General features: G+C 44.3%; 1 protein-coding gene across 10 annotated transcripts in view; it reads left to right on the top strand.

Annotated features, from left to right (window-relative positions):
* The window catches only part of LOC117360819 (probable E3 ubiquitin-protein ligase MID2), a 651,807-nt gene that overhangs the window by 499,025 nt on the left and 137,854 nt on the right, over window positions 1-14,928 (top strand). For all 10 annotated transcript variants that reach the window (XM_033945263.1, XM_033945261.1, XM_033945267.1 and 7 more), the window contains one exon: window positions 12,636-12,763. In XM_033945263.1, the coding sequence (XP_033801154.1) occupies window positions 12,636-12,763 (128 nt within the window). The remainder of the gene's footprint in view (window positions 1-12,635; window positions 12,764-14,928) is intronic.

Genomic DNA, 14,928 nt, shown 5'->3' on the forward strand with positions numbered 1-14,928 from the left:
GATTCTACAGGTATGATAAGGAAGGGTTTATAAGGTAAGCAGCCCTGTGCAGAGCAGGGAAGCTCAAGGAAGAAGGCAGCCCACAAGTAGAATTCCTCTCTCTCCCACTTTGTGGGTCCTTTCCAAAATCAACACTTGAATTTGATCTGATGCCACTGACTGTAAGCTACTTATAAAATTCATCATGAACTGTTTGCAGCATACTGACCAATTGCTTAGTCGATCAGGGGAAATTTTGGAACTGTCCATGGTGATGAAAAGTGTACACTTATTAATTTATTTATTGGTTTACTTTATTTTACATTCTGTATCCTGCACTACTTCCAGTTCTAGTGGCTCATGACAAAACAGATATAATGGGGTAGATATGCAAAGTGATTAAATAGCCAGGAGAGTCTCCTTGCCATTTAAATCACTTGTCTGGAGCCAACCAGGGATAGTGCAGTGGCTTTTAACCAGACAGTGCTGCTGAATATCTCCACTAACCATCCATGCCAAAACTAGTTAGTTTGTGGGCATTGCAGGGGCAGAGTTAGGATGTGTAGAAACCAAGCTGGTTAGCAAAGATTTTCAGTCTGCTAATCAGCTAACAACCATATAAAGTTAGAGCAGATAAAAGGCAGTCCTAATTTTATGCAGCAAAATCAACCAGGCACCAGTTGTAAATTGACCAATGCCCAGTTAACTTTGGGTTATGGCATGAAGTGCTATCATCTCCCTCAGAACCCCTCCACAGAGCATCTAAAACCAACCCTTCCAATCCCCCTCTAACTCCCCCTTTGGAAGCTTGGAAGCAGAGCAAGAACTCCCCCCCCCCCCCGCCCTATCCACTCAAAATTTTGTGAAAGACCCCCTTTCCAATGACTCCTCCTCTCAACTCTGAGAACCAAAGCAAGATTTCCTTCCACTGAAACCCCTTCTCTCCTCTCACCCCGAAACAGCAAGCCTCATCTCTCCCTTGTTTAGAGAGGCAGCTTTAATGGGCTGGAGCAAGTGGGCTTTGCTCCTGCCCATTTCCCCCTGGACCATCAGGGAATGGCCAGGTAAGCCCCCAACTATGGGGGGAGGGAGTTTTGCTTTGGTTCCGGGGTGGGTGGGAGGGGAGTGTGGGCACTGGAAGGGGCAGATGATCTTATGTGGGTCCCGCACAAAAGCAACGACGGAGACTAATTGATACTCAATCCTTTTATTTAATATAAGACTCAAAATAAATAAAAGGATTGAGCACCACCTAGTCTCCTTTGTTGTTGCTTTTGTGCTTTTCACTGTTATGAAGGCAGTTTCTCCTGTTTGTTTTCTGAACTTATGTGGGTCCCAGTAGATATTCAGCCAGGACCCACATAAGTGATTTTTGTAAGTGCCAGCTGAATATCAGCTGGGATTTGCATAAGCTCTGGCAGCTAGCTTGTGAGGAATTAGCCCTGGTTATTGAATACCAGTCCAGACATTGTCCAGGGGGAGAGTGTGACGCAGTGGTTAAAGCTACAGCTTCAGCACACTGGATTGTGGGTTCAAACCCACACTGCTCCTTGTGACTCTGGGCAAGTCACTTAATCCCCCCATTGCCCCAGGTACATTAGATAGATTGTGAGCCCATCAGGACAGACAGGGAAAAATGCTTGAGTACCTGAATAAATTCATGTAAACCATTCTGAGCTCCCCTGGGAGAATAGTATAGAAAATTGAATAAATAAATAGATTTAGGGCTAATTCTGCCCTGGTAGTCAGCATTTAGAAAAGCACTGACTGTTGTAGGTTGAATATTGGCCCAGATAATAATTAATACCATAAAACAATACAAGAACATAATATCAATATATTAGCAATGATACTAAGCAAAACTCTCCAAGAAAACAGGGAACACTGCATAACTATGCATTACATTACATTAAGCACATATATCCCACATCCCAACAACTTTCAATGCAGTTACAAATAATTATAATGCAGTATTCCAATAATTACAATTTAAATAAGTGTAAAATATTTAACAAAAAAGTTGAAAAGTTACTTTTTCAACACTTTCCTAAAAGCCTTATAATTATCTAACTTCCTGATACTTGATGGCAGAGCATTCCACCATTTGTGACATTTGCTTATAACATAACATAACATTGTACATATTAACCGCATAACCATAAGTTCAACGCAGTTTATAAAAGATTATTAACAATAAATATGATCCATAGAATAAATGAGTTAATTACCGTATTTTCTCGCATATAACGCGCACGTTATACGTGGTTTTTACGTACCGCGCATACCCTTGCACGTTATACGCGTGAGCGCCTTGAACAAAATTTTTTTTACATAGTTCCCCCCCCGACGTCCGATTCCCCCCCCCCCCTGCAGGACCGCTCGCACCCCCAGCCAGCGACGGAATGAGACCGGATTGGCCCATCCGTCCCAAAGCTCCGCCTATTGGTGGGGCCTGAGGCGCCTGGGCCAATCAGAATAGGCCCGGGAGCCATAGGTCCCACCTGGGGGCGGGGCCTGAGGCACATGGGCCCAACCCGACCATGTGCCCAAGGCCCCGCCCCCAGGAGGGACCTAAGGCTCCCGGGCCTATTCTGATTGGCCCAGGCGCCTTAGGCCCCACCAGTAGGCGAAGCTTTGGGACGGATGGGCCAATCCGGTCTCATTCCGTCGTTGGCTGCCTGTCGGACAGGCGGGTTTGGCTCCCGTCTGTCCGGCCAACTACACAAAGGTACGGGGAAGGGGAGTGGGGGTGTCGTGGGGGTCGGCCCGGGGGGTTGCGGGTCGGCTGGGGGGGCGGTCGGAGGTTCTTGGGGGGGGGCGGTCGTGGGGGGGAGGGGGGTTTGCGTCGAGGGCAGGAGGGCCTGGGATCCCTCCTGCCCGTAATGTAATGCGGGGTGGGGGTAGGGGGTCGCCGTGGCCAGGAGGGTTTGGGCTCCCTCCTGGCCCGAACAACTAGCGGGGGGGGGGGTCGCCAGGGCCAGGAGGACTTGGGCTCCCTCCTGGCCCGATATTGCCGGGGAGTTGGGGAGTCGGCGGGGCAAGAGGGCTTGGGCTCCCTTTTGCCCCGATCGTGTCGGGGAGTCTGGGGGGCATGAGGGCTTGAGCTCCCTCTTGCCCCGATCGTGTCGGGAGTGCCGCGGTTGGCTGGGGCAAGAGGGCTTGAGCTCCCTCTTGCCCCGATCGTGTCGGGGGTGCCGCGGTTGGCTGGCGCAAGAGGGCTTGAGTTCCCTCTTGCCCCGATTGTGTCGGGGAGTCGGGACCGCCAAGAGGAAGCAGCAGGACACCGGTAGGAGCTTCTTCATGATGGGGGGGTCGGGAGGCTGTGGGGGTGCGAGCGGTCCTTCAGGGTGGGGATGCGGGTGTGGGTGGGAGTGCGTGCGAGTGATCCTTCGGGGTGGGGGTGCGAGCGGTCCTGCAGGGGGGGTGAATCGGACGTCGGGGGGGGCATCAGGCTTTCAGGGTGGGGACAGGACTTCAAGGGGAAGAGGAGAGTCGGGGCGGGCAAAAGGAGAGTCGGGGTGGCCAGAGGAGAGTCGGGGCGGGCGAAAGGAGAGTCGGGCAGCATGCGCGGTATACGGGTGTGCGCGGTATATAAAAATTTCTGTACATAAATTTGTGTTTTTCGCGTGCTATACCCATTTGCGCGTTTTATACAGGTGCGCGTTATCTACGTGAAAATACGGTAGTCAAGTACAGTATTTAGAAAAAAGATAAGGGGCTCATAATAATTTTAAAAAAGTCCAAAAAGGGGCCTAAATCAGTGCTTGGATGATCAAAAAGCCAGACCGCCCAAGTACTGATAATCAAAGCTACCTTAGGCCTTTCCCCTGCCTCTAAATGCCTATAGTGAAAAGAGGCATTTTTAGAGGAAGGGAGGTGGGTCGACCTAGACTTAGTCGTACAGCAAGTATAACCAAATACTTGAGCAGGATGCCCAGTTGGAACTTATATGTTTTGACTTAAACCAATACCGGCAGGAGGGAGCCCAACCCCTCCTGCTGAGGCACAAGCCCCGCGACCCCTCCACCCCTTTAAAATACGGGCAGGAGGAGCCCAACCCCTCCTGCCCATAATGTACCTCCCACCCCCCCTTAAAATATGGGCAGGAGGGATCCAAGGCCCTCCTGCCCACGATGCCCCCCCCACGACCGCCCCTCCGAACCCTCGATCGCCCCCTCACCCTGCAACCCCTCAAAATACCCTTAGAGCCTGAAAGTAAGGGGTGAGGGAGGGTGTTGGGGGATCATGGGGTTCGGGGGGCGATCGTGGGTTCAGCGGGGCCAATCAGGGATTTGGGGGGGCAGTTGTGGGGGGGTGCGTCGTGGGCAGGCCTGGGCTCCCTCCTGCCCATATTTTGAGGGGGGTGGGGGGTGCATCGTGGGCAGGAGAGGTTGGGCTCCATCCTGTCTGTACTTTAAGGAGGTAGGGGGTCGCGGGGCTCGTGCCTTAGCAGGAGGGGTTGGGCTCCCTCCTTCCGGTATTGGTTTGGGGGTGAGGGGTGGATCGCGGAGGAGAGATTGGCCATCTCTCCTGCCGCGATCACTATCACCCCTCCCCCCGAACTGGCACGAACCGTGGCAGGAGAGATTAGGCATCTCTCCTGCCATGGGTCATGGCAGTTCGGGGGTGGGGCAATCGCGATTGTGGCAGGGGAGATGAGTTATCTCTCCTGCCGCAATCATTGGAGGGGGTGGGGTGGGGGGTGTATTCTGTAACCGGTGTTGTTTTTGACAGACAACGGTTACAGAATACAGCTTTTAGGCGAAGGACTGGCTCCTCCTATGCCTCAAAGTTCTTGTTTTGGGCGTTGGGACTTAGACTATTTTTTGGTTGATAATGTGTTGTAAGTTTAGACGTAGTGGTGGTCTGGGCGTTTAAACAGCTGAACGTAGAGGTAGGCCATTCTTTTTAAAAAAAACCCTCATTTTGGATGTTTTTTTTGAGAATTGACATTTTCCCTGCTGCTACTTTCAGCGTTTAGGGCCTTAGGCCTAAAGGGGACTTAGAAGGGGTTTTTTTTATTATGCCCCTTCACGTCTTCAACTCTATTCTGAAATGTTTATAAGAATGAGCTTTCAGCAGCAACGATTGAAATTCTTTGTCATGGGAAGCTGCCTGAAACGCTAAAGTATGATTAAGAAATTTCTTGCTTTCGCAACCCTGTATAGAAGGGAAATTAAACAGAGCATGAGTTTTTCTGCTGTTTGTATGTAGATATGGAAAATCTATTAGCCAGGTAGCTAAGGGCTGTACCATATAGAGCTTTTTAACAGAAACAACCCAGCTTGAACAGTACCTGGACCATGGGACTTGACTTCTCTGCTGTTTAATTGTTTTTGTCCATTTTAGGTATTATGTATGTATTTATGTACACTGCTTTGGAATGAGTCAGCTTATAAATTTGTAATAAATGAAATAAAAAGACTTTTTGTTGGTTGATAGGAGAATATACCATTAAATATTGTTGTGTGTCTGACATTTCTAGGGCTCAGATATTGTAGTAGTGGCAGAAGTTGATCTGAATAATCCCCATTTCTATGGGTGAAATTAACTAAATTAGACATATATTCTGGTAATAATCCATGTAATACTAGATAAGTCATTGTACACAATTTGAAAACAATCCGGGTTTTTACTGGGAGCCAGTGGAGATTTCTCAACAATGGAGTGGCTGATTTAAAATTAGACTTGCCAAAACTCAGTCATGTCTGTAATTTTTTCAGCAAGTTCTCTGACAATCCCAACAAAACCAAATTGCAGTAATTAATATGAGCTAAAGTTAAAGACTGTACAATGGTTCTAAAAACATTGATGTTAAAGTTAGCTCTAATCCTTCATAACTTTTTTTCATAATGTGAAATACCTTTTTGACTAATGAGTTTGCATGGGATTCAAAGGTTAGATACTCATCAAATGTTGGAAAAGGTGGGCTCTCCGATGTTTTTCTAAAGGTAAGAAGAATTGGAATAGAACATATACACTGGGGGAGAGCATTCCAAATTATTGGTTCTGTTATGAAGGAGGATTGCGAACATCTGCAACGTGACATAAACACGCTCGAGAAATGAGCTGCGACATGGCAGATGAGGTTCAACGTGGATAAGTGTAAGGTGATGCATGTCGGTAACAAAAATCTTATACACGAATACAGGATGTCTGGGGTGGTGCTTGGAGAGACCCCCCAGGAAAGAGACTTGGAAGTACTGGTTGACAAATTGATGAAGCCATCTGCGCAATGCGCGGTGGTGGCGAAAAGGGCGAACAGAATGCTAGGAATGATTAAGAAGGAGATCACGAACAGATCAGAGAAGGTTATCATGCCGCTGTACCAGGCCATGGTACTCCCTCACCTGGAATACTGCGTCCAGCACTGGTTGACGTACATGAAGAAAGACACGGTACTACTCGAAAGGTTCCAGAGAAGAGTGACTAAAATGGTTAAGGGGCTGGAGAAGTTGCTGTGCAGTGAGAGATTAAAGAAACTGGGCCTCTTCTCCCTTAAAAAGAGGAGACTGAGAGGGGACATGATAGAAACATTCAAGATACCGAAAGGAATAGACTTAGTAGATAAAGACAGGTTGTTCACCCTCTCCAAGGTAGGGAGAACGAGAGGGCACTCTCTAAAGTTAAAAGAGGACAGACTCGTACAAATGTAAGGAAGTTCTTCTTCATCCAGAGAATGGTGGAAAACTGGAACGCTCTTCTGTAGGCTGTTATAGGGGAAAACACCCTCCAGGGATTCAAGACAAAGTTAGACAAGTTCCTGCTGAACCGGAATGAATGCAGGAAAGGCTGGTCTCAGGGCACTGGTTTGTGACCTGGGGGCTGCTGCGGGAGCTGTCTGCTGGGCATGATGGACCACTGGCAGCGTCAACTTCTTATGTTCTTCATATGTTCTTATGAAAGAGGGCATATCTAACAATCCCATATCACCAGAGCGTAATATCCATGCTGGTCTATAAATCTTCAAAGCCACAGTAATAATACATGGTAGGAAATAAGAAGGCTCCAAATCGTGCAAAATACTACAATTAAAGTCATTAACAAAGCGAGGACATATAACCATGTAACACCCCTTTAAAAACTCTCACTGACTCTCAGTAGCACAAAACCCTATTTCTTACATTTAAGGTCCAATCTGTTCACTCGCCCACATAAGAACATAAGAAGAACATAAGAATTTGCCACTGCTGGGTCAGACCAGTGGTCCATCGTGCCCAGCAGTCCGCTCTCACGGTGGCCCCCATTTATTGACAGGCATTTTATACCCTATACTACCTCGAGGATGTTCCGATCAACCCAGCAATCTCTTCAAACAGTCCTCTCTATGCACCAAATAGTGTTGGACACAACCCGTAACACCATTTTCTCCGTTGTAGCACCATCATTGTGGATTTACCTCCCAATCAATTTAAGGCAAGAACACTATGGCCTGGATTCTGTAAACTGCGTCCCAATGGTAGGCAGCTGTAGACATCCTACAGCTGTCTAATCAGCCAATCGGGAGGCACATTTTCTAAAAAAATGCTCCCCAGGCAAATTGCCTATATTGAAAGCACCTCCGGGAGCTTAGGAAGGCCCACAAGCCCGCCTATGCTTGCCTAAGGCTAGGCGGTAGCCTTATGTGAACCTAGGCAGCCCTACGTGTCTCCCTAGTAGAAATAGAAACATAGAAAGATGACGGCAGAAAAGGGCTATAGCCCATCAAGTCTGCCCACTCCACTGTCCCACCCCATTAAGTCAGAGTGCTGCTTGACCCACGTAGAGATCCCACGTGGATGTCCCATTTATTCTTAAAGTCGAGCACGCTAGTGGCCTTGATCACCTGCACCGGTAGTTTGTTCCAGTGATCCACCACCCTTTCTGTAAAGAAATACTTCCTGGTTTCACCACCAAATCTCCCTCCTCTGAGTTTGAGCGGGTGCCCCCTTGTGACTGAAGGTCCCTTAGGAAAGAATATGTCGTTTTCCACCTCGACACGACCTGTGACGTACTTAAATGTCTCAATCATGTCACCCCTCTCCCTGCGCTCCTCTAGAGAGTAGAGCTGCAACTTGCCCAGTCTTTCCTCGTATGAGAGACCCTTGAGTCCGGAGACCATCCTAGTGGCCATTCGCTGGACTGACTCAGCTCGAAGTACATCTTTACGGTAATGTGGCCTCCAGAATTGCACACAGTACTCCAGATGAGGTCTCACCATGGTTCTGTACAGTGGCATTATGACTTCAGGTTTATGGCTGACGAAGCTTCTATTGATACATCCCATCATCCGCCTTGCCTTGGATGAGGCCTTCTCTACTTGTTTGGCAGCCTTCATGTCTGCACTGATGATTACTCCCAAGTCCCGTTCTTCTGAGGTTGTAGCTAGTGTTTCTCCATTCAAGGTGTATGTTCTGCATGGATTTCTGCTGCCGGGATGCATCACCTTAGAGCGAGAGACGCTTACAATGTAGGTCAGCAAAATGCTGGCCTACATTGTAAGTAGACGTGGCCGCTATACTTAATCGTGGGATTACTTGCCGCGATTAGTGTAGCGGCCGCGGCTAAGACTGCCAGTATCCCCTCCCCACCCTTAAACGAATGAGGCAGGAGGAATGCTTAATCCCTCCTGCTGAAAGACCCCCCCACCCATCCCCCCACCTTCCTGCCAGCGATCGTCAGGAACAGGTGGGGGGTCTTTCGGCAGGAAGGGTTGAGCACCTTCCTGTCGGCAATCGTCAGGGGCGGGTGGGAGGGTCTTTCGGCAGGAGGGATTGGGCATCCCTCGTGCTTCGTTCGTTTAGGGGTGGGGGGGGGAGACTGGTGGCCATAGCAGCGGCCGCTAATCAAAGCAGGGAGATCCCTTGCCACGATTAAGTATAGCGGCCGCGTCTAAAGTAACCCGATTCTGTAACCGGCGTCTGTAACATGGATGTCGGTTACAGAATCGGGTTTAGTTTGGGCGGGTGTAGGCCCCATTCTGTAAAGGACGCCCGTCCCGGTCGTCTTATACAGAATCCGGGCCTGTGTTTCTAAATTCAGATCAGGCCTCAAAACTTTCCTGTTCCAAGATGCTTTTAATATCTAAAGCATCTCCTTATTCTATGTTTCATTCTCGCTAGGCCTTTTGCAGCCTCACCTTTTTCTTTTCCCCCAAGCATTTTTCCCCCCTTTTGTTTTGTTCCTTCTCCCATCCTTGGAATTATATGATGTAACCTTTTACCGTCATTCCTTTTGTCACCCATTGATACCTATCACTGAATTATTATTGTCAAGTCCTCCCCTTTTTGTTTTATTATTTTTATTATGTTGTTATGCTTGAAACATTTGCACAAATGTTTTCATTTTATGTACCATGCCTAGGTTTATAGGCGGTATATCAAATATATTAAACTTGAAATAATAGTAAACTTAGAGTTTCATTATTTAAAGCTTTAAAAAATCAGTCATAATTTTAAAACAGACCCTCCACTGAATTGGCAAACAGTGTAAATGAGAAAGGACAGGAGTCATATGTTCAAAATGGGTAATGATGAGTTTATGCTCCAGTTATAAATATGAGAAGATGAATGCTGATGTATTGGGGCATAGCAATATATTTAAACTGGTTTGGGGCCCACTGACATATTTTATTACCTCATTATAGTTGTTTGTATGTCTTAATTTTGTTTATTTCCTCATGCACATCCAGGGAAGGGGGAGAGGGTGGGAGAGCTTATTTTTATCTTAGTTTTACACCTTTGAATACATCCATCCAGAGTGGGTGGGATTGCATTCTTATTCTATATAAGGAATTTTAATGAATGATTATTTGTATTATATGTATTTGTGCTTTTCTTGATTAGACGGGTGGATGGGTTAAAATGCTTGCTTATAGATGTTTGTAAGATGAATGTGCTTTTATTGTTTTATTAGATGTTCAATTGATTATTTACACTATTCATATTTGGAAAATCAATAAAGTTTAATTTTAAAAAAAGGGTAATGATGGAAATCAAACATGTGGTAGCATTTTGTGCAACTCACAGTGCTCAATCTGAGGAAGGCCAAATAATGGGGTTTTCTTCACAGAGGTATGCATATACTTTCACTGTTGAAAATTATCTTAGGAAACATGCAAACAGTCTTTTCCACTAGCTAATCTGTATAGAACAGTGGTCTCAAACTCAAACCCTTTGCAGGGCCACATTTTGGATTTGTTGGTACTTGGAGGGCCGCAGAAAAAAATAGTTAATGTCTTATTAAAGGAATGACAATTTTGCATGAGGTAAAACTCTTTATAGTTTATAAATCTTTCCTTTTGGCTAAGTCTTAATAATAATATTGTCATTTATAGCTAAAGAGATAAGATCAAGAAACTGTTTTATTTTACTTTTGTGATTATGATAAACATACCGAGGTCCTCAAAATAGTACCTGGCGGGCCGCATGTGGCCCCCAGGCCACGAGTTTGACACCACTGGTATAGAACATTTTGCTGAGTATAGTTTTCAACATTTTAAAGTAAAATAGTACATGTAAAATGGTAAATCCAAGCATATTTTTAATGTGTACAAGGCAGTTAATTTAATAGAAGCCCATTTCTGTGAGTGAAGCACTGTTTTACCTATGGGAATGACTTTGAGAATATACATTTCTGCCTGCAATGAACTGTAAAGTCAGTGCTTAGCATGCTGGAGCCTAGAAGTTAATTTAAGTAGGGCCTCATTTACAAAGTTTTGTTAATGTTTTTCAGTTACTGCTTGGTAGTTGCCAAAATTAGCATACAATCACCACAAAATCTCTGCGTTATCTGTTGGAAATGTTCCCAGTGTCTTACCATGCTGTTAACACAGGAAAATTTACATACAACGCATTACTGCATAAAAGATAACATACAATGACACTATCTACATCCCCTGCTGAGGTGGCCTTAACTGTTCCATATTATCTCCTGCATTAACAGTAAGGCACAGACCTTATCCATTCCATTCCCTCTGGCACATTAGCCATTTATCCCCAGATTCTATTTGTGGCACTTAAAACTGTGCACGCAAATTTGGTCGAATGCCCAATTTGTGCAAGCAATTTAACTGAGTAACGATCTAATTAGTAACAATAATTGGATGCTAACAATTATTGATGCTAATTGGCAATAATTCAAATTTATGCATGCATTTTGCTAGGTGTTATTCTACAACGATGCACATGTAAATTTTCAGTGCACAACTGAGAAGGGGACATGGCCATGAGAGGTGCATCGGTAGGTCAGTGGTGTTCACTAAAGATGCAATAGTATTATAGAATATGGGAGATTCATACCTAAAGGTTTGAGTTGGTGTAAATCCTTACACCTGAAATTAGGTACAGATCCTGACACTAAGCCGCAGATTTTATAAATGGTGCCTGAAGTTAGGCGCTTAACTCAATTTTTTAAATTAGATTAATTAGTGCTAATAATTAAAACCACCTTTAAAATTTAAAAATCATTAAAAAATTAATTATCCAGTAGGCTCCGAACTTTATTTGATTTAATATACCGCCCTTCCTTACACAATAACAGAACGGTTTACAAAACTTATAAAACATGCGATAAAATTATTTACTAATAACAACAACAAAAAAAACATAACCATAAACATACGGAAATAAATACCACTTCAAGGTAGGCATCTAGACTAGGGGCTCCTTTTATGAAGGCGCATTAGGGCGTTAATGCGTGGAATAACGCGTGCTAAATTGCTGCGCACGCTAGCCGCTACCACCTCCTTTTGAGCAGGCGGTAGATAAGAACATAACGTCATTCTATAAATGGCGCGCTCATCTCCGAGCATCATTTATAGAATAGCATTCAGTGCCCAAATTTGGGTGCCTTATACTGAATCTAGTCCTTGATTTACACAAAGGAGTTGTGTTAACTATTAGCCCATTATAATTCCTACTTTAAATAGACAAAACAACTTAGTAAGTAGGGCCCATACTACTGAGCAAGCTCCCACAGACATTTGATACAATTTTCATGCTATGAAAATCACTTTCAGGTTTTGTCTGTCAGCACACTGATGAAGCTGAAATAATGATCTTGCAGCCCCTTTCAGGATTCTAAGTGTGAGACAGCATTGACAGAGGTCAGCTCTGCAATTTGTGTCATTGCTATCAACAAGGATTGTGTGGTATTTTGAAGTAGAAAGAACACTAGATTGGGTTCAGCCATGGCACACGATGCTCAGTGCATTTTGAAACAGAACACATTAGTTAGCACGGTAAGACTAGGGGAGATAAATGAGCTCTTCCTTCTCTCTCCATCACCTTTTGGAAATGGCAGGGAAAATCTTGGTTATGTGCATATCAACGCCTTTTTTTCCCCCTTACCTATCAATAAGGTAGATTTTTCATTTGGTTTGACAACCTTTAGCTAGCTGTTAGTGCATATCCTTTGGGGTTATTTGTTTTCCAGAGAACAACAGGAACAAGGCTTTGGTTAATAAGAAATCGGTCATTTCCTCAGGGAGCTTCTGGCTGAGTTCACAGTAGGAGCCTGCAGCAAATGACACAGACCCTTTCTCCCTTCCTCTCCATGGCAGAATGCATCACTAACAAGACAGCTTCTTTTTAATCAGAAATCAAACTGCTGGATGGAACTTACAAACATGTCCTGATGGGTATTGATGTTCTCTCCCTTTTTTTTTTTTTTTGCAGGGTTGCCATGGCAACAGCATCTTCTCAAGTTCTGATCCCCGACATCAATTTAAATGATGCCTTTGAAAACTTTGCATTGGATTTTTCCAGAGAGAAGAAACTGCTGGAGGGCCTTGATTATTTAACAGGTCTGAAACTACTAGCAGGTCTCTGCACTTTGCACTTAATACCTACATTAGATATTGCTGAATGAAAACAACAAAAACAATGTGACATCTATTTTTGGAGGTTTGTTTGTTTTTTAAGGTAAAGGTGAGAGGGAGCAAAAGTTTATGTAATGGTACTTTTCTAACATAATTAATACTTCATATTGTAGCTTAGCTTCCTTGATTACAGTATATCTGTGGAGGAATGGTCTATATACAACATAAACACTGTCATAGTGGGACAGCCCAAAGATTTATTAGGCCCAGTATCTTGTTTCCAACAGTGACCAATCCAGGTCACTGGTACCTGGCACGATCCCCCCAAAATAGCTAGATTCCATCCAACTGATTCCAGGAATAAGCAGTCATTTTCCTTTGTCTACCTTAATAACTATTTATGGACTTTACTTCCAAGAACTTATCCAGACTTTTTATAAACCCAGCCTGCAACCCAGCTTTACTATGCATTAAGTGAAAAATTTAGATTTCCTATTTACTACTTTTTAACTTCATGGCATATCCTCTAATCTTAGTATTTATTGAAAAAATAAACACATCAATTTGTGTCTACACATTCCACTTAGGGTTTTATAGACTTCTATCATATCTTCCTTCTGCTATCTCTTCTCCAAGCTCAAGAGCCCTAAAGTTATCCTTCCCTCATAGGAGAGTTAGTCTATCCCTTTTAATATTTTGGTCACTCTTCTCTATAGCTTTTCTAATTTTGTTGGGGACAGGAAAATATCTACTGTACCTGAATGCAATTCAGCTTGATCCACTAATGAAAACACATGAGATAAATCCAAATAAATATTAGTAATAGTTGGATTTTTTTTAACTTACCTTTTCAAAGGATATTCAAGGTAGCTTAAATCATAAGCATTCAAATGCAGTAATTCCTGTCCAGAGCTTAAAATTGTAGTGGGTACTTTAAATAATAAGAGATCAGTAACTATCCCAAGATCACATGAAGGACAGTGTCTCTGTAGGTTTTTGCGGAAGAACTGTCTGGCAAAGTTTGTCTTTTTACGGATGATATACCAAGCTCTGTAATAGGGTAGACACCCTGGAGGGTGTTGATAACATGAGGTGGGATCTGGCAAAGCTTGAAGAATGGTCTAGTGGTTGACAACCAAGATTTAATGCTAAAAAATGCAGGTTGGTGCACTTTGGGCTGCAAAATCTAGGAGATTGGTATAGTGTAGGAGGCAAAGAACTCCTGTTCAGGGTGATTGTGTCTGATTATCTAAGGGGGCAAAACAGGTGGAAAGGGCGATGGTCAAAGCCAGGAAGATGCTTATGTGCAAAAGGAGAGGAATGGACAATAGGAAAAGGGAGGTGATAATGCCGTTGTATAAGCCCCTGGTGCGGCCCCATTTGGAAGACCGCACCTTTAAAAAGATATAAATAGGATGCAGTCGGTCCAGAGGGCTGCTATAAAATTGGTTAGTGAGTGGTCTTACTCATAAATCTGGGGCAAATGTAGAGAAATAAATATGTATACTCTGAAAGAAATACAATAGAGAGGGGATATGAAAGAGATGTTTAAATATCTCATCTCTTTCATATCCCCTCTCTATTGTACTCAGTGGCATTAATGTACAGGAGGTGAGTCTTTTTCAAATGAAGGAAAACTCCGTCAGGAGAGGGCATAGGATGAAGTTAAGAGTAGATAGGCTCAGGAGTAATGTAAGAAAATATATGGTAGATGCGTGGAATAATCTCCCGGTGGAGGTGGTGGAGATGAAGACTGTATCTGAATTCAAGACAGCGTGGGACAGGCATATTGGATCTCTTAGGGAGAGGAGGAGATAGTGGATGCTGTGGAAGGGCAGACTTGGTGAGCCATTCGGCCCTGGTTCTCAGCCCATCCCTGTAACTTTTTATTGGTATGCCAACCCTCAACTTCTACTGCTCTTGTTTCAAAAGTGCCAGGATATCCTGCAGAACACCCGTTGTGCTCTGTATAGATGTCTTTGGAGTTAATTTTTTCCTGTGCATTTTCAGATCAGAGCACAGTGCCAGCCTCTCCTCTCTCCCACTGTTAGAGTATGTTCTTATATGTATGGAATAGTTGAGTGATACACCAGAGAGCGAGGCAGGACTACCGAGGATTGGCGCAGGCAAGCTAATGAGAAGTAAAATCT

The sequence above is a fragment of the Geotrypetes seraphini genome, chromosome 5 (assembly GCF_902459505.1).
Source record: "Geotrypetes seraphini chromosome 5, aGeoSer1.1, whole genome shotgun sequence".
In the NCBI taxonomy this organism is placed as follows: domain Eukaryota; kingdom Metazoa; phylum Chordata; class Amphibia; order Gymnophiona; family Dermophiidae; genus Geotrypetes; species Geotrypetes seraphini.